The 19,514-nt window shown below is 42.0% G+C and overlaps 1 protein-coding gene across 1 annotated transcript; it reads right to left on the minus strand.

Moving 5' to 3' along the window:
- Positions 1-7,765: 7,765 nt before the first annotated feature.
- tbx22 (T-box transcription factor 22) lies at positions 7,766-15,249 on the minus strand. The gene is made up of 8 exons (XM_044206008.1): positions 14,773-15,249; positions 14,084-14,339; positions 12,543-12,644; positions 12,275-12,449; positions 10,174-10,338; positions 9,277-9,341; positions 8,959-9,044; positions 7,766-8,871 (listed from the first exon to the last, which is right to left on the minus strand). Exons 1-8 carry the CDS (start codon positions 14,909-14,911, stop codon positions 8,330-8,332), a joined length of 1,530 nt encoding a protein of 509 aa, XP_044061943.1. The 5' UTR covers positions 14,912-15,249; the 3' UTR covers positions 7,766-8,329.
- Between the last annotated feature and the right edge of the window lie 4,265 nt (positions 15,250-19,514).

Here is a 19,514-nt window from a genome sequence, read left to right on the forward strand (position 1 = left end):
TCACCTGTAGAGGAAGTGGCCTTCTGCCGCTCGCATGCCAGTGCCTCATTACACACACACACACACACACACACACACACACACAGTTAACCATATCCCAGGGGGGAGACTCAGCTGGGAGCCATTACAGGTGCTGTCCAAGCACATACAAATATCTATACATGAACACACCCGCAGCCCTGTAGCTGATGGGAGTCTTCCAGAGTGACACTCAGCCACCTCTGACCCCTTTTGTGTCCTTCCTAATCATCATCAGCACACACTTAACTACATTCACAATCATCATCAGTGCCCCCAGACTGACACAAGTCTCTATTTTGCCTATTACACACATATTTCTTCAAGTCATCAGTCGTTATAGTTATCCGAAAAACACTGGCCCCAGTGATCCAACAGCTGTCAGTCATTTCTGCCAGGAGTTAGATCACCTGAAATTAAAATTCCATGTCCCTCTGTTGTCAGAGCCATAAAATCAATTTGGTAAGTTTTGTTCTAAATCTATTTTTAACCTTCAGTGGCCATGTCTTTAAGTATGATTAAAGCCTAGAGAGTCTTTCATGGCCTATTTTTTCTCTGCTTTGTGCATCTCAACATATGTGCAGGGATGCTTCTTCCAGATGTGCTGGAGACAGCTCCTGCATGAGCACTGCTCTGGGGGAAACCTGTGTTTGTATATGTGTGTGGGTGTCAGGTGTTGATACCTAGTGGCTTTCTTCTCTATTCCTAGAGGAGTGGTACTTGCTGACAGGCAGGGATCCGGTGGGCCGGTGGTCTTGTCCCCGTGGCCGACCTGCCTGCTTCTGCACGGGTGGGGGGGTGTACTGCTCAGAGCCACACACACACTGGCTTGGTGAAGAAGCTCTAATTACAACAAGAGGGATTGGTTAGACTACTGCATGATTCACACACAGGATATGAAATAGTATGTCCAGACAGAAGTTAGTCATGAGCTGGGATTCAGCAAGAAAAGATACATGTTGTTTTTTTATCCCGACATTAAAATTTTATGTAACGCTATTTTACAGGTCTGTAATTTCTGAATAATTTCCAAGAGGTTTTCTAGAAACAACTACGTAATTTGATGCTTATAGGAAAATAGAGACAGTGTTCACCAGAAAAACGTGCCATTGTTTATTTCAAATTAATTGGTGAGTCTTTTGGTCAGTGCACACAGCAGGTTAGCTGGACATTGAAACATTTGAAATTTGTCTATGGGCAAGCACACAGTTACACATACAGTATATTAGGAATAAAGTTTCCAATCAACGAATAAAGAATGAAAGAATATTTGTCTGCGTTTTCGATCTGAAACAATAAATCAATTAGTTGATTGACAGAAAAGTCATTGGCAACTGTTTTGATAACTGAATAACCGTTTCAGTATTTTTTCAAGCAAAATTGAAAAATTCAAGAAAAACATCTGCTGGCTCCAGCTTCTCACACGAGACTTGCTGCTTTTATTTGACTTACATCATTGTAAACTGCATGTCTTCTTCTGCGTTTTGGACTTCTGGTCAGACAGACTAAGACATTTGAAGATGTCACCTTTGGCTCTGGCAAGTTGTGATGACATTTCATAGACTAAATGATTAATCGGAAAAAGAATCTGCAGAATTATCAATATCAGCCCTACTTGCTTAAATTGAGCACTTCTTTCTACAAAATTCCCATTTTCCTAGAATTAGTACCAAATTACATAGTTCTTTCCAGGAAACTTTAAAATTATCAAGATATATTTTTAGAAAATGACTGACCTGAAAAATAGTTTTACCAGATGTCCTTATGTGAACTTAAAGTCAAATCTTAATGCTGCATATTTATAGTACATATTATAGGTTTCACTTTCCTGGAATAAGAATTTTAAGAACATTTAACAAGAACACGTGCATATTGCTTGTTTTTGTTGTTTATTCTTTTTATGTTATACCTTATAAAGTTGTTTTATGGTCACAATTCTTTCGTTACAGTGTATCATCAGTTGTGAGTGTAGCCGGTAAAGAGACTCAGCATCTATTTATTTCATAGAATGAGGTAGCATAGACTCCTTTTTCCTCTTTTCCTCTCCTTGTCTTCTTTCTCTTCCTCAGCCTCCCATTTGAAATATTCTATTACAATGCGTGAAGGGTCAGGTCAAACACAGGAAGCCAAGCTGATTGGTTCTACTCAGATATCGACGGGCATGTGTGACCAATCGCTGCTGCCCAGGGCTTTCCCCAGTCTCCATCTGCTGCTGCTGCTGCCGCTAAGTGTGTGTCTAATCGCTCCAACCCAAGGCTCTCCCCAGTTTCCACTCACCTCTTGACCATTGCTTCCTGTCAGATGTGTAAACGCTGCTTTTAATCAGTTTTACTGTCTTGTGCACACATACACACACACATGCGCTGATACAGCTGGCCCTATCCATCCCTGCTCTCCAGAGCACGCTTCATTAAGATTTCACCTCTCCCATCACCCACCCTGATATCTCTTACAGTCAAACAACCCGTGAACATGGACATGTAGCCTTGTCTTTTACTCTTTATTGAGGCTATCTGCACAAAGACTGGCATTATGGAATGTGTGCCACGCTTCATTTATTATAGTTCATCACCTCACTGAGGCAACTGTCGCCTCAGGCTAAATCAAACAATTAAAGAGTTCTCATTTACCCTCTGTGCTTCAGAACTGTAAAACACTTCATGCCTTTTCTTCTTTTCCTGGTTTGGCTCTCTGGAGTGCTTTTTTGGCCGAGCTAGCAGCGCAGCAAAAAAGAGTTGTCTCGACTACTATTGGATGGATTGTCATAAGTTTGGTTCAGACATTCATGTTCCCCTCAAGATGAACAGGGATGACTTTGGTGGTCAAAAATTAAAAACAATAAAAACTTTGGTGTTAATTAGAAAATGTTAGCATGCTAACACACTAAAGTAAGGTGGTAAACACATGGGGTATACATTATACCTGCTAAACATCAGACTTGCATTGTCTGTGAGTACAGCCTCACGGAGCTGCCAGCATGGCTGTAGACACTTAGTCTTGTTTATATGTCTTTGTGAATATAGTGTGCTACTTCAAAACAATGAAGTCTTTAACATAAATGTAATCTTTAACATGTGATATCTTGTTTTATTTTTCTTGAAAAAAAAGTCCACAGAATGTTAAAATGCAATTCAAATTAGAAATAATGATAGTTAAATGATTTGTGGTTGTATTCACTCTGCTGTTGTAACCTACAAAGTTTCACAAAGCTTTTTTCAGATTGAACATGCTGTGTGTTAGTTGATTCTGGGTTAGGCAGTGAAGTTGAAGGGGTTAATAAGGTGTTACTCTGCAGTTGTTGACAAGATGACTGTCTCCTGATAATGAGAGAAACAGGAAGAGAGGAGATCTATTAATAGGATTTATACCTCTGGAATTACATTATTATTGTACCAGTGGATATGACCGTTAAGAGTGTGTGTGTGTGTGTGTGTGTGTGTGTGTGTGTGTGTGTGTGTGTGTGTGTGTGTGTGTGTGGTGCATATGGTAAAACACTCTGCAGGTCTGCTGTTAGTCACACTCCCGCGTCTCAAATTGAATTAGCGTTGACAGCACACAGCGCCAGCCGCGTGTATGTGTGTGTGCAGTGGGGGCACTAGCTGTTGGCAAGCTGTCTGTGTGTGTGTGTGTGTGAAACAGAAGAGAAAGAGGGCCTTCCCCCCTGAAATCAATTAAGCGAGTATAGGTCTGTAGATGTGGGGGCGAGGGGGGCACATCCTGTAGAGGGCAGCCCAGATAGACAGCACCATCTGGGGCAGCAAGCGGGTCGACCCTGGGTTGAGACATGAAAGAAGCAAGGCAGGGATAAGAGGAGAGGAGAGTACAGACCAGCATTAAATCACTCTTTTCTCTCCAGCCCGTACCCTCACCCCAGCCCCTCATCTGCCATCCGATACATCAGCCAAGGAGCATCATTCTCACTCAATCACTCTCCATCTCTTTCCTTATTTTCCCCTCTCTCTCCCTGTATCTGTCCCAGGAGTGATAACCTGTCATATACAGGAAGCAAAAAGAGGTACGAACGATCTATCCTTCTGTCAGAGATAGGGGCAAAGAGAAAAAGAATAGCTCACATCTCTTGTTCCAAAAGGGTTGATTTATAGGTCTGTATTAAATAAAAACACTGCCAGAGAGTGCACCCCCCCCTCTCTCTCTCACACACACACACATGCACCTGTAGTATCCTCCTCAGGTCCATCAGACAGGGAAGGAATTAGCACACACACACTCTCTTTTAGGGGGAGGCATGGCCTCGTGTGACGGACAGCCAGGGTCAGTGTGTGTCAGGGTGTGCGTTGTGTTTGTTGGTCATGAGCTGAGTGCTGACAGCCCTCTTCCAGCCACCCTGCACCAAAACACACAGCTCCACTGATGACAAAACAGTCGGCTGGAAAAACGGGTAAAGATATTAAACTGTTCTAAGAGGCCATGGTAAAACATGATCATTCATGTGACTGTGACTGTTATAAAGTAAAACCTGTGGTGGGTTTAGCATATGCAGGAGCATATACAGTATGCAGCACTAAATGCTCAAGTTAATATGGCAGTGATGGAAAAAGCAATCAGATCCTTTAATCAAGTAAAAGTAGCAACACCACCATGTAAAATACGAAAGAGTGTTTAAGTATTATCAGCAAAAATGTACTCATCAAAAGCAAAACTATGCAGGCAAAATGGCCTCTGTCATAGTTATATTATTACTACAGATGTATTAACATGTAAAAAGGATTTTAATTTACACTTCTTAAGCTAAATAAACCATGTAAAAACCCAGCTGAAAACAAGGCTGTTTTTCTTTGACCATGGAAAGCTCTCATGCAGAATGCCCCCTGCCAGTGTTGTATTATTATTACTTTGGATCATTATTATTGATGCATTAACATGTAAGCAGTACTTTAATATTGTAGTTGGTCGATATGTTCTGCATGCAAACTCTTAATCTGAAAAGTAACTAGTAACTATAGGTGTTAAATAAAAGTAGTGAAGTTAAAGCGTGCAATATTTCCCTCTGAAATGTAGTGAAGTAGAAGTATAAAGTATCATAGCATTGAAGAAACTCCAAATTGTTCTTAAGTACATGAACGGAGTAAAGGTTCACAGTTGCTTTCTGCCACTGTAGTACAGCAGTGCTTTGTTTTGAATCTATTACACAAATCAGAGACGTGCCTGTAAAGTGTTCACTTCACAGAAATGAGAAAGGTGAAAACAGAGAGGTGTGAGGGAAAGTGCAAGAGCTGTTTGGATCATTAACACTTTCACTGATAATGGCATGAGTGTGACGCCCAGATGGAGCACTCAGAGGAAACCCCAACACACACACACACACACACACACACACACACACACACACACAAACTTGCAGACCAGGTGCCAGGCCACATGTTAAAGCAGTTTGTCCTCCACTGATCTAACCTCTGCTCCTGTAAGACAGGGGCCTGTCAGGGAGCACATGCCTATGCAATGCCCCAGTGACCTGTGTCTACACACACTTGTGGCCATACTGCAAGCAGTATGCATACACACACACACACACACACAAATCCACAGATGCTCCTGGTTCTGTCAGCACTTCTATAATCTAATGCTGCAGGACTTCTGATCACAACAGAAGAGGATCTCAGAGTCTTGGTCCATATTTAAAACTAACTTGTTGATGTTTCCAGCAACAAAGGGCGTCTTTGAGATGAAAAAGGAAACAGTGGTGGGATGAGAGGAGAGGAATTTCACTATCCAGGAGGCAAAATGTAGTTTGATTGAGCAGCGTATGCCTGCGTGATAGGGCAGTAGAAGAGCGCTTAATAACTGTTAAACTGCCCTTGCTTTTCACATTACTCACTCAGTGTAATTCAATTTCAGCCACAGCTGGTTTCACTTTCAACTTTACAGCTGAGCTCAGTCACGTCCCATAATCTGACCTGATAAATAACCAGCTTTTATTGAGTTCGCAGAGAAAATAGCGTCCAGTATAAACCTTCACAAGAGACCCACCGAGCCAAATACGAGCGAGGCTGGAGGGCAAAAAGCTGACTGGGCAAAGGACTGTGTGTATGTACGTGTGTGTAGGTACATCTGCGTGCTTGTAAGCGAGTGTATGGCAGCTATTATTAGGAGACAACTGACGTATGTGTGTTTGTGCTCTGTGTGTGTGTGTGTGTGTGTGTGTGTGCCGTGTATGTTAATCTAATGAAGGCAGAGTATATTTACACGTCCCGACTCTCTGCCGAGCTTCTCTCCTGTTTCAGGATGCCATTTCACATGATTGGAAACAAATGACTTCAGGGTCAAATTTCTCCCTCTTTACTGCCTGTCAATCACTCCGGAACGGCCCAGAAACTTTCCTCCTTGTGTTATTACAGAGTCGAATCAGCACAGTTTCCATGTTATTCCAGCCACCACCTTCAAGAGGATTATGTTGACACATTATCAAGCAAATTAACAATGTGGGGGGACAAACAGTGTGGTAAATCATCGACAGGCTGATAAAAGGTTAACTTGTGGTTTTCAATAATAATGGGAGTTTCTTCTCATCTAACTCTCAGCAAGAGAGCGAAAAAAGGTATTTCCCATAATGTCAAACTATTTCTTTTACTAAAAAGGCTGTGGAGTGCCTCATATATTGTTACTCACTGTTTCATCAAGCACCATTTGCACTGTTGCAAAATGTATGCATAGCAGTATTTAGACACTAATAATGACATGCTCTCGTCTCAATCTATGTAATGTGTGTTTCTGTATTACTCTATTGGAGAGCGGCAGGTGCAGACTTCAGCTCTACTGGTATGAAAGCAATTTGTCTAATTGAAAGATCTGGAATTAGTTGGGAGTTTAAAATGATTGTCCTACATAGCCAAACATGGAAATGACAGACAGTATCAAATAACCAGCACAGATTATGTCTGTCTGCAGACAAAGGGCAGGCTGTTTGATAGCAGCGCACCTGACCGCGCGGTGAAACCCGGGCCATCCCCTGCCTGAGTTCCTCAATTAACTCCTTCCTGCTATTTCCATGTCCAGCGCGCATTAGCTCACTGCCTTGCTTGGCCATGACAAGTAAATTGCTGTTTGGTTATGACCGTTTGTCGGGAAACAGGCCATTTCCCCCGTTTTGCCTAAACCGCTGTTCCTAGCTCTGCTGAGAGGGAGGGAGGGAGGGATGGTGCAGGGTTTTGAGTCTGAGCTGAAGGCAGGAATTATCACATCAGCGGCTGAACGGGCGTGCCCCCTTTGGTATGGACAAAAAACACAGCATTATGTTGGCCCACAGTAGTGAGAGGTTTTCATTCAGCACACTAGAATTCCCACAGCAGTATTGATTTACTGTTGATCCTGGAACAATGTTACGACAATGACTACAATAAGGATGACACGGCTGCTTAAGCACATTTTAGAGGGCGAGTAGCCTTATTGCAGTCTTGTTATAGACTGCCTAATAAAGGCCTGTATAGAATAACCCTTTCACCCCCATGCGTCTCTGATTAGTCCTGTTATTGGTAATACAGTACAGGAATGGAAACTGGCGAGCTGTATGCTGGCAGCTGTTGTTCTTCCCCTAAAATCACAGAGACCTGATGAGCTCATGTTATTAGTCAGGGGTGGTCAGAGCTTTGAAAAACACAAAACACGCTTTTGTTTCATTTCTCATTCAAAATCACTTCCTGTCGCAAAATAGCACAAATGTGTTTCTGTTTGACTTTGAAATACACTTTATATTCATGTGAATACAACTGAAAAAAACATGGAAAGGGTGTTTACACTTTCACTTTGTTTATTCACACTGTATGTAGGGAAAAAAAACGTTTTGAATGCATGTGTATGATCTGAACAAAAAATGTGAAAAATACTTTAATGGGCACTTATGGTCAGTTTAACAATCATTCTGTTCATGTTCAATGTTCATTAATATTTATATTACATACCTCAGGTCCTATTGCAGATGCTCTTTGGTAACACCACTACAGCATGTGAAGTAGTTAAGGCGGGAAAAGAGGTTCTGCCCTGCTTTCCGTCCCAAATGAAAAATCTACATCCTGTCTACATTTCTGTTCAGTCTTTTTTGGCTCTAGTTGAGTGTGTACAGTGAAGAGGAGCAGCTCATGATCTGCTTCAGGATCAGTTTTTGTGCTGGTAAATCCAACACAGCGTACAAAACAGTTTTTAAATACAAAAAAAAACCCATCACCACAGCCACAGTTCTGTCTTTATTGCTCCTTTGAGTCTTGCTCGAATAGAGAATCAGCCCTCTCTGTTTTGTTGCAATAAGCTTTGGCTTGTTACACTCAATGGGCCGGAGCCTAAAAGTGCGGTCCAGCTGTCAGAGGCAGTGGTTGGTGGTCGGGTGCCACGGAGACTGGCGCAGCAGACAGTCTGTGGTGTCTTCGGCTAGTTTGGCGTGCCGGGAAGTAGCTGTGAGTTGGGGGTTGAGGGGGAAGCTGTAGCGGTAAAGACAGTAGGGGCCCACAGTATCAGAGAGATGAGGGAGGAGAGAAGGCCCCTGAGGGCTGAGGGGGCTGTGGAGGGGAAAGAGGCAGGGGGAACTCCCCGGAGACCCGTGAAGACATGGGTCCCTACAGTGGGGAGGTTTCTTTGCCTGCAGCGCAGAGAGGAGCGGGAGGTCTGTTAGCGGGGACAGCGTGGGCAGGCCTCTCAGTCTGTCTGCTCCCAGAGAGGAGAAGGCTCTGCTGGGCAGCGGGGAGGCGGGTGAGGTGGTGGAGGCCTTGCCATAGAGAGGAAAGGCGAGTGTGTGGAGAGCAGCGTCCTGGCAGGAGAGCGCGGAGACAGAGAACGGGTGAAGGGATGAAGAAGAGGAGAGAGGGAGGAGACTCTTCACACTGCTGGTCGGCGACCCTGAGCTCCCTGTTAGAAAAAGAGACGTCAGAAACTTGAATCACAAAGACAAAAACAGCTTGGAGCAGAGACGTAATAAGAGCTGGAGCACAGTACCTTGGAGCTGTATGGCGAATGGCTTAAAGTCCAAGCTGAGAGGGCCTCTCCAGGGATATGACTCCAACAAGCCATCCAACACTCCCCTACACGCACACAAACACACAAGCATATACTGTAGCACTGAAAAATGTTATTCCAGGTATTTAAATATTGATTCTGAGAGGTGTGAAATTCTGCACTATACAGTTCAACTTCATTTGAAAGTTTTACGTGGTGTCAAATGTCAGTGGTTGAACCTTAAATCCCTCTTGGGTCCTTTAGCGGAGTACTTTCTGAGCTGAAACAAGTGTCAATGTTTGGTGAGGTTTTCTGTACCTATTCCTTCCTGGATCTCTGAAGCCCTTGGCGAACGGGTTCCTGTCGATCTTTAGTTTCGTGATCTTGCCCAGGAGAGAGGAACAGACATGGGTTAGAGTGGACATGTCAACCGCTGATGTGTTAAACTAACAATGAGCTCAGCTTTACAACAGTATGGAGAGTGGCAGAGCTCTCCCTTAGGGACAGCTTCTCCCAGCAGCACCCAGGGCGATCGGCCATGTCAAACAGGGTTCTCGGAGGTCGTACAGTTTTATTTGGTGCTTTAATGGGCTGCGGACTCCAGCAGTCGGCCCAGTCACAGATCGTTACTGAGTTTCTGTAATAATACGTTCGCTGATCGTAAAATGAGCCCTGATGAAAAGAGCTGGCAGTCTCTGCGGACAGCTCTGTTACTGGAGGAATGGTAGCCAACAGTGGGGTCAGCTCCCCCGCACAGGAACACACACACCCGCTCTGAGCAACTGGCCTGGCAGAAACTCAGGACACTGCAATTTATGATTTTGCTGAGACCGCAGAGAAGTGGGCCTCATCACCTTCATGATGTTCAGATTTAAGCTTTTTTGAGCTGGTGATTGGATCAATGAGGAATATTACAGTCACTGTGTGCATGAGCTTTGAAAAGATTTGATGTTTGCTTTCTTAATATTTCTGGAACATGAAAGGATGGAGAATGTAAATACGTAAAATCAGTAGTTTTTTAACAGAAACAACAATTCAGTTGTTTAACAGCAAATAACCAAACGTGTTGAATATATCGCAGTCTTCTGTGTTTCATAAAATTGTGTGTTTCAGTGCAAAAATCTCCAAACCCGTCGGTCATATCCATTGTGTGTGATCATGTTACAAAGTATTTTACTGCTCTACAGGACCAGTTAAAGTTTCAGTGAGCGTTACCTGTTGATTCTGATAGGCTGTGACTGTGGTGAACTCAGTTTCTGGGAAGGAGAAGCTGTGCACTCCTTCAGCAGGCAGCGACTGGATCTGTGACAAGTCCATCCGAGGGTCGTGCCGGATGATGTGCACACGTGGCTTGTATTTATGCATCGACTGAAGGATAATCTGGATGAAGAGATGAAGAGGATAGTTTAAGTTGTACAAGCTGAACCTTAGTTATATCATTGTCTTTAAGTTGAACTGCGGAAACAAACATATAGGGCTGTAACTATGGTTTAATGTCATTATCAATTCATCTGAAGATTTATTTATTTTTTCAATTAACTGATTAATTGTTTGGTACAGTAGTGAAAACAATTTCCTAAAGCTCAAGGTGACGTCATCAAATTGCTTCTTTTGTCCAAACCCCAAGGATATCCAATATCCTTTCAGATAACACAAAGAGAAGCAACAAATCCTCGTAGGTCTGAAGTTGGAGTCAGAGAACGTTTGGCATGTTTGCTTGGAAAAATAAACAATTTTTAACTCTATGAACTCTATAAAAAGTATATTATCCAAGCGGTTGCCATTATTTTTTCTGTTGATTAACTAATTGATTAATCGTTATTGTTTCAGCTCTACAGTGTACGGTTAGCTGCCCAGTAGTTTGTGGATGTTGCTAAAACTTAAAGTTTCCAATCATTTAAAAGATATAAACATTTAAAAACACATTGTTCTGAATGCAAATCATTTCAGTTGTACAAATTAACTACAATAGGTGATATATTAAGGTAATATGATAATAGAACGAAATATATATTTACAGTAACGTCACAACAGGCATCATAATTTATGACAACACAATAATACAAGTATTGTATAGTATTACATAGCCTGTTATGTACATTAAAACTAATATAGATTTAGCTAAAATGTGCCATTCAACAAAACAACAAATACCATTAAATTTTCCATAATAAGGTTAGTTAACTAATAGTAATATTAATTAACTAACCTTTTCATGGTTTTAATTTGACATCTCTAAAAAAATGAAACAGTCACGTTTCATGTTTGCTTGAGGGGCTTAATACTGCTAAAAGAAGTTCATCCGAGTAAAAAAATTGAAGTTTAATTTGCAGTAGTGCAGCTTGGTGTGTTTAATTTTGCATATTTGGTTTTATATACCGTTCAGTAGTAATTTATGAAATAAACAGCCAAAGGAAAATATTATATTAAAATGAACAGCTTGACCGCTTTAGAGTTTTCCTTTTTACCTGTTAAGGCAGAAGCCAAATAAAAAAAATATATATGGTGATATAATATATATATATATATATATATATAAGGTTTTATAATAGAAAGAATTTTTTTCTAAACTACACAAAGAAGCTTGACTGCCAAATTTAATGCTAAACAGCAATATGTGTCAACTTCAAAAAAGGTAAGACAACCAATGCTTCTTCATTAGTGCTGAAACCAAAATGAACAAAATAACAGAGTTCCAGGTGGTGAACTGACCGCAGCAACATCAGGGATTAGCAGGCTGTTTTAGAGAGCCAAGTTGTGCAAACACAGTTTCTTCATTATTTCATTGTATACCAGAATAATGAATCCTGCATGCAAACTAATTCCAGCATGGTTTTATAAACACTAGGATCAAGTGAAAAGCCCCCTGTAGCCTCCCCAATCACCACATCTGTCACATCTGTACATCACTGAACCTTTACAGGAAGTACTGGAACTGAGAAGGATTTCCTCTTCCACTATCCCTAAAAGACATACAGGCTTTCCTTCCTGAAGTAGCGTCCAGTATTAGACTAGACATGGTTCAATGTGTGTGTGAGACAGCTGTCCAAGCAGGACTGAACTGACTGTCTCAGCTGCTCCTTTACCATTATACATACCATTATCAAATTAACCAAAGTCACACTAAGAAATATATAGAAATAATCATGTTATAAGTCAAGACATTAAAATACACAAGAGTAAGAAACAACAAATTTAGCTCCCACCATTTTCACTAGAAATGTCTCACCTGTAGGCCTACTGCACACATGATCACTGTATTATCAACTGGACATAGAGGAAGAGGCCGAAGCTCGTGCACAGATGGGTTACCTACATGTCCCTTATCGTCCATCTCGTTGTTGGTGAGCTTGACCCGGTCAAAGCTGATCACCTGACGCATCCACGTCTCTCCTGCGCACGGCGAGTCCGGGTGCACGTAGAGCCTGGGAGAGATGCAGGAGTGGTCCGTGTTTCCAGCCACCATCCACTGCGAGCTGTGGTACACATACCTGCGGGAGAATATACATGGAAGTAAATAAACTAATAGATAAATAGGGAGTTTGATTATTTTAACACACACACACACACACACACACACACACCTGTAGCGTTTTGAGTCCACTGGCATGACGTCCATTGCGATGTAATACTGCTGGCACGGGTCCAGATTGCGCACTTTGACGCGCACAGAGGGAAACATTCTCCTAACGAGAGGAAGAAGAAGAAGAAAATTCACCATGAATTGGAAATGCCTCATTTTTTATCCCTTTTTAATTAAATCTCTTTTAAACCTTTCTTAAAATGGGTAAAAGTGTGTTTAGCCGGCATGGATTTTTACATCATAAAACCGCACAGAAGGAGATCAGGAACTCCAGCATCAGGCAGAAACTTTCCTGCCTGTGGCGGCCAAGTTCAGAGGAAAGTATACAGGGACCTCGAGGGGCCTTGGGGGCATCTTCACTGCCGAGATTTATAGTGTGTGTTCTCCGTAATTGAATAAACGGAACCTAGATTTCAGCAAGTAGCTATGTCCCAATAACTCATTTCTGGAACAAAAATAAAAGAAGACGCACGTGGCTGCCTATCAGACCAGAAATGAATTTCTTTGAAACTGAAAGTAATAGACCAAGAATATCTCTGTGTCACAAGGTGTCATTATGTCGGCCTAATTGATAGTCCTGGGTCATATATTCTTTTAAATTCAGTCTGGATACTAGAGTTTAATTCAGATCGACAAAATGAAATGATTCGCTAAGTTTCAGTTACCTTCAACAAAAGGTACACTATTGTGCACTATTTCATTTTTAATTCCAAAATATCAAAACAAAAACAAAAAAAACGTATAGTCCATTAAATTCTAACTATTTTTTCCCACATGTTAACCCAATAGGACAAAGTAAATATAACACTAAAACCGTACAGTTTCTCGTCTATAGTCTATATTTTATTAACAGATAACTCCCGAGTTCAGCTACGTTTTTAGAAAGTGTAAAAGTGACAGTTCTGCTGCTCACTTCTGATTAGCTGCAGCGCGTTCAGAGCCGTTTCACACCTGATAAACGCGCACCTGTGACTGCAGAACGGTTCATGCAAATATCATATCGTTCATACCACTCCATCTTGTATTTGATTCATAACAGACACTCGAACGCGGATACTAACACGTAATTGAAAACCAAAGACTGCTTGGACCCTTTTTTTTTGGTCGTCACTGTTGTGAGGCCCGGGCTGCAGGGCATGGGGCCTGCTCTTATTTCTGTGTGATTAAACTGACTTTTTTTTTTATTTTTACAGTTTATTCATATTGAGATTTTTTTTAAGAGTAAAGGACCCAATCCTATATCTCAACAAATTAGTTGGGACTTTTGTTTCGTTTTAGCTGATGTGTGTAGTTTTTTCACTCAAAAATAATTAAGCACAGACAGACCAAATAATGTTATGAATAGACCCAGTAACTGTCTGTGCAACAGTTAGTGTTCCTCTTGCCTCCAGATATATAGGGCAAATACGTTTGGAGTTTGAAAAGAAACAATGCATAAAGTCGGTAAAGGGCACCTAAAGGCCAGGGTTTGCAACAGTGTAAGCCACTCCATAACTGCTATAGCTCACTGTAAAATCGGTCTTTCTTATCCAGATTTTGTACCTGCCAGCTTTGGTGATGATCATCTCGGTGCCGATCTCATAGAATCTCTTCCACAGCTCGGAGCCCTGCAGATCTACTCGGACCTCTCTGTCCGGGCAGCAGTCGCTCTCCTTCGGCTTGTTCTCCTCTCCGCTGGGGTCAGCCTCTTCAGCCCTTGAGCTGACAGTCTGGCTGTCCGGGTCACAGGACGTTTCCTCTGTCCTCCTCGGTGTCGAACCTGCTTTCTTCGTCTGGCTGACTGGATATTCGTTCAGGCCTATAAAGGGGCAAAGACTGGAATGAGAATAGAAGCCTATGCAAAAATGTAACATTTTGTTTTCCAAAATCATTTACAAGTTGGCTGCAACTTTAACTTTTTTGATTTGAAGAAGTAGATATCACCAATGTATAATCTTATAAAAAAAAAAGAACGCGCAGAAAGTTGCTCCAGTTTGCCAACTAACATGGAGAATAATTGCATTCATTTGTTTGTTTTTTTCTCGAAAATGATTTGATCTTTTTTTTAACTGATGAAATATAGATACAAGTTAAATTGTGAAAATGTAATAAATTAATGAAATTATAGGTCTAATGAAGCAAAATAACTTGCAAACTGCCGATTGTGTAATGGGTTTTGTTGTTCCATCTTGTGCGTAAAATTCGTAAAGCAATGAGATGTTCTCGAAAATCCAGCAGTCCTTCTCTCTCACCGGTGAAGATGTTCGTATCGCTGCCGGTGTCTCCAGCTGAACTTGAGTCGTGTCCCTCCGACACTTTCATCCTCTTGCAGGGTTTCCCGACCAGCGCCTCCACCGAAAACGCGTGAGCCCGGGAACTCAGACCCTGCATCTTGGCGAAAGATCCCGTCTTTCTGCGAGTCGTATATCCGTCCTAATTCTGACTTTGTCCCTCACAAGATTCAGTGTCCCAGCTCATTCAGGACAGGACGGGGCAGAACAGGCAGCAGCAGCAGCAGCACCTCAGGGAGCCCCTCTTCTCTCGCGGCGGCTCCGTGACGCTGTGTAATTGATCCGGTGCGTTCCCATGTGTTCTCCAAGACGCGCGCCCTAATCCAAAATCCTTGATTACTGGCACGCCTCTCCTCCTCACTACAATATTTCCCTCTCTCCCCCTTTATCCGTTTCTGTGTCTCCCCTTTCCTCTCTGTCTCACAGAGGGCTTGTTCCTCCGGTTCCTCTCTGCGCGTCACAGAGAGGGAGGGAAGAGCTCAGCGTGCATTCCTCCACATGGACCTGCGCTGCAAAAAATATCCATCCTGATCCTAATCCCGGCCTTCAGTCCTGGTTTCCTGAGAGAAATGAGAAATATATGTTACTGCAAAGGTGAAATAAAAAAAAAATCTCTCTAAAGTAATTACATTTGTTTTTCCTTGGAAATGTCACGACTTTGAATCGATGCAAAATGAAGCAGATTACTATCAGTATCAACAGGTGTAATGTGATTCCAGACAGCTCTTGAATTCAGTTCAAGTTAGATTAGCCAATCAATTGCCACTTTTCTATTAGTTGAAGAAAACTAATGAGACTCAGTAAATATCAGGTATTTTTTGCAGTGTTCGCTTGGTTTCAATGGCCTTTGAGCATCCAGGACCTGCAGCAGCATCTTTACGCGCGGTGCCACTGTAGGATGATGATACCGTTCAGGTAGAACAGGAAAAGTTCGACTTTTTAAAAAATGTTTTAGATTTGTGGCATTTTGTGATACAATGTAGGTTCAGTGGATTCTAAAATAAGATGTGAGAGTAGTAGGCCGTAAAATAAAATAATAATAATAATAATAATAAAGTCAGATAACTAAATGATGAAACATCATGAGGCCGATGCAGTAATTTAGGCAGGATTTAAGTCTCCAATGTGATTTACTTAAAATTAGTGAAACTCATTTTCTCTCATTTTTTGAGCACAAGGGAGCTTTTTGGTTGACCTGCGTGTTTTCCATGTTGCTTCCCTCCATTTAGACATCCGATAGATAAATAGAATGAACATTTTAGAGCACTGGAGGGGGAGTCTAGGCACAAATATTTAAGTCTTTTAATTCAGACCATCTGGAAGGTAAAATATCTCCACGAAACTCGCTGCATTTCTGTTGAAGCTAACATTTCCTATATTAATTTGAAGGCTTTTCTTAAAGCGGTCTCTTGTCTCCCGTCCCTCCGGTATAGAAGAGAGGTTGTTTTTTTCTTTCTTTGCGGTGCCCGGTGAGGGTGTGCGCCAGTCTGGTTCTCATAAGTGCGGAGATCAGATGGAGTTCGGCGCACAGGGGGAAACTGGGCCGTAATGACAGCTCGGGATTATTACATTACTGCTTGACATGAAATAGATCCGCTTTACACAAATAAAACTCAGCGAAGGCTCTATTTAAAATGTTTTTTAATCACATGATATGATTGCTGTGAGGAGAAAACAAATGAGGGCTGTGTTTACGGCACGGTTGGTTTGGTTGGTGATGGAAATCTCTGACAACAGCCGGGAAATGGAGAACTATGACCAACCGGAATCACATGCTCTCTGTCATCATAACCTGTTTCAGGACTGCGGCCTGGATTTATGTTTATTCTTTCCCAACTTGTCGCTTTCTTCCAATACTGTAGCAAAAGTGCATCCCAAACACGCGGCCTTGTGGAAAAAGTGCAACAGAAAAAAACCGGCTGTCTGTTTCTGTGCGCACAGGCACTGCCGCTGCGTCTTATTGAAATAAAAGACGCAAGGAACCGATAGAAGTCGCCTGTGTAGTTTCTTCCCACTCAAGCTTGAGAGATTATTTTTCCATGTTGTCTTCAGCAGTCAGGTCATAAATCTTCGTCATGGGATTATGGGATGTCAGCCGAGTGATGACGGGCGCGCAGGCAAGTGATGCCAGGCTCCGCTGAACACAACAGGAAGCTGCTTCTCGTTGTTTTATGATTCTGGATCCAGTGCAAATCTGGATTTGTCCCATTCAGGGATGTTTGGCACACATGTTTCCTCTTATTAAGCACAACACGCACGCTTGGCGGAAACAAGACACTGAAATCCAATTTAGCATTGGCCTCAGGTTTCCATTAATGCGGAAGTCTGATGACCAGCTGCAATTTGGCTTTCCGATCATTTTGCGCCTTCAGGCCCGCTCGCATGCTGTTGATTTGCTTAGAACACGGCCTAATTAATACTCATGGGTGAATAATTGGTTTGCAATTGAAACTAGCACCCACAAACTGCGGGCTTAAGTGGCAAAACAACAATCATGAAGGTAACTTAAACTTTAGTTGGTTAAAGGGACATTTTGCTGTTTATAACATATGGCTTTTATGAATAAAATCGGTTGTCTCCCTCTGTTTCAACACAAATGCTTTGTTTCATGACATTCACCGTGTCATGTTTTCACTATGACTTGATGACTGCCACTTAGGCTGAAGTTTCTGTGCGTGTGTGTGTGTGTGTGTGTGTGTGTAGCTGAAGGCTGGTGCCCAAAGAGTAATCACGACCAGACCTTACACTCGTGGTAGGCATCTGTTGGTACTGTATATGTGCACATGCTCACAAATTAATGCATGTGTGTGTGTGTGTGTGTGTGTGTGTGTGTGTGTGTGTGTGTTTATAAACAGGCCTGTCTGTCTGTTGCTCAGTGCTGAGTGGATGTGACGGGCCCCCCTGATGGTTTGTTTTAAGTTGGATCCTGATGCTGAGCAGTTAATGTGTGTTTGTGTGTGTGTGTGTGTGTTTTCATGTGTGTATGTCTGTGTGTGTGTGTCTGTGTGTGTGTGAGAGTTATTCTGGGCATGGGTTGCTGGAGTGGATGCCCACTCACTGCCAAACGTCAAACTTCCACCACCCGTCCACTGTGACATATGTGGAGTGTTTGAATATAGAACGCTGTACACACTTAGTGTGTTGTGACACTAATGGGATGTGAGTTCTCTGCAGTGGACATGAATGAAGGCTCACCTGGAAACACACTCCATACTGAGACAATGGCGTGCTAATTGTTTCCAACACTGGTTACATACATTGGATCTTGAAAGCCTCATCTTTAGTGAGGATTTCAAGTAGCATATGGGCTGTTTGTTATTTACACATGTTGTTACTGGCTGCTTCCACCATTTCTACTTTAAATAGACTGCAGCAAGACATCCTGAGCTGATGTGAACGAAAGACGAAGAAGAAGAAGACGAGAGCAGAAACAGAACGAAGGCAACCAGTCAAAGCTTTTTACAACATGACAGATTAGAGAGTGACAAATTCCTTTGACCCTGACATGTCATCAGCTCCATGGTGTGTGTCTGTGTGTGTGTGTGTGTGTTTGTGTGTGTGTGTGTAGTGTCACATCTGCTACTCATAACCTCCTTCTTGTCCCTCTCTCAGGGGGTACAGCTGTCTGAGGTCCAGAGCGTCTCTCAGAGTGTCGAGTCCCTGCAGGGATCCTCTCGGTGCAGAAACAAAGTGTCCTCGTGCCTTCTGCTTCTCCAGCAGCTCTAATGGGAGTCAGTGAGACGCTGATTACATCCTCTGCCTATACGAGTTAATTGACTATGTCTGTCCACACAGTTGGATCTTGCTCCTTGATTTGCAGTTGAAAAGCATCCAAAATGATCTCCTCCATGATCTCCTCTAATCAGCTGTTACAGAGAAAAATTTGTGTTTAATTTAATTTGGCTGCTGATGACACAGAGGAAAATCTCACCTTGTGAACCACATGAGAGACAATAGTTTGAGCTGGCTGCTGCAGTGTGATCACGCTATAATCAATTTAAAGAAAATGCGCTGCTTTATCACCTCAGTCAATCAAACAGTATGGCATCTTTCATGCAGGTTAGTGCAGTTCAAAGTGCTTCACAGGTGACTGACAAATGAGACAGTAAAAATAAGAACAGTAAAACAATAGAGACTAATGCGCCCAAACAGAGATATAAGATTCAAATGTGAATAAAAACACATTTTAACAACAAAAATAAAAACACTTAAAAAAGATAAGACAACAAAAACATTAAAAGAGATCAAATAAATCAGAATATATTCTAATAAGAGCCAAGATGTTAAGCTTACATTAAAGGATAAGGCTGATGATATTCTATATTTTATTCTTGTAAACAAATCCTATAATAATTAAACTGATCCTACTAACAACTTTCTGTGTCTGATATATCTTATTCCTCTGTGCTAGAGCTCCATTGTTGTCCTTTATACTGCCAGAAATACACCAAACCTGCGGCTGAAAATCATCCCCAACAAATGCACTATGTACTCCTTTTTGAGAAACGTTTGCTCAAACAAACTACAGTGCCCAACTGTTTTAGGAAATTACGCAGCGTTTTTTTAACGAACGAAGGTATGTATTTTTGACCTGACTTTGAAGATTTACATCTTTGGTAGGAACGAATGGGCTTGGAGCTGAGACCCACAAACTTGATCAGAAAGTATTAAGAGACAGCTGTTGGTTTTGGTCTTTTCATGGG

This window comes from Siniperca chuatsi, linkage group LG8 (assembly GCF_020085105.1).
Source record: "Siniperca chuatsi isolate FFG_IHB_CAS linkage group LG8, ASM2008510v1, whole genome shotgun sequence".
Taxonomy (NCBI): Eukaryota; Metazoa; Chordata; class Actinopteri; order Centrarchiformes; family Sinipercidae; genus Siniperca; species Siniperca chuatsi.

Bases quoted from the DNA above. Each gene is read 5' to 3' on its own strand.
- tbx22 (XM_044206008.1), bottom strand. From the start codon at position 14,911: ATGCAGGGTCTGAGTTCCCGGGCTCACGCGTTTTCGGTGGAGGCGCTG. The intron at 12,450-12,542 runs GTGTGTGTGTGT...ATTCTCCCGCAG, and splicing joins GTGGACTCAAAACGCTACAG to GTATGTGTACCACAGCTCGC. The intron at 9,045-9,276 runs GTACAGAAAACC...GTGTGCGTGTAG, and splicing joins AGAGATCCAGGAAGGAATAG to GGGAGTGTTGGATGGCTTGT.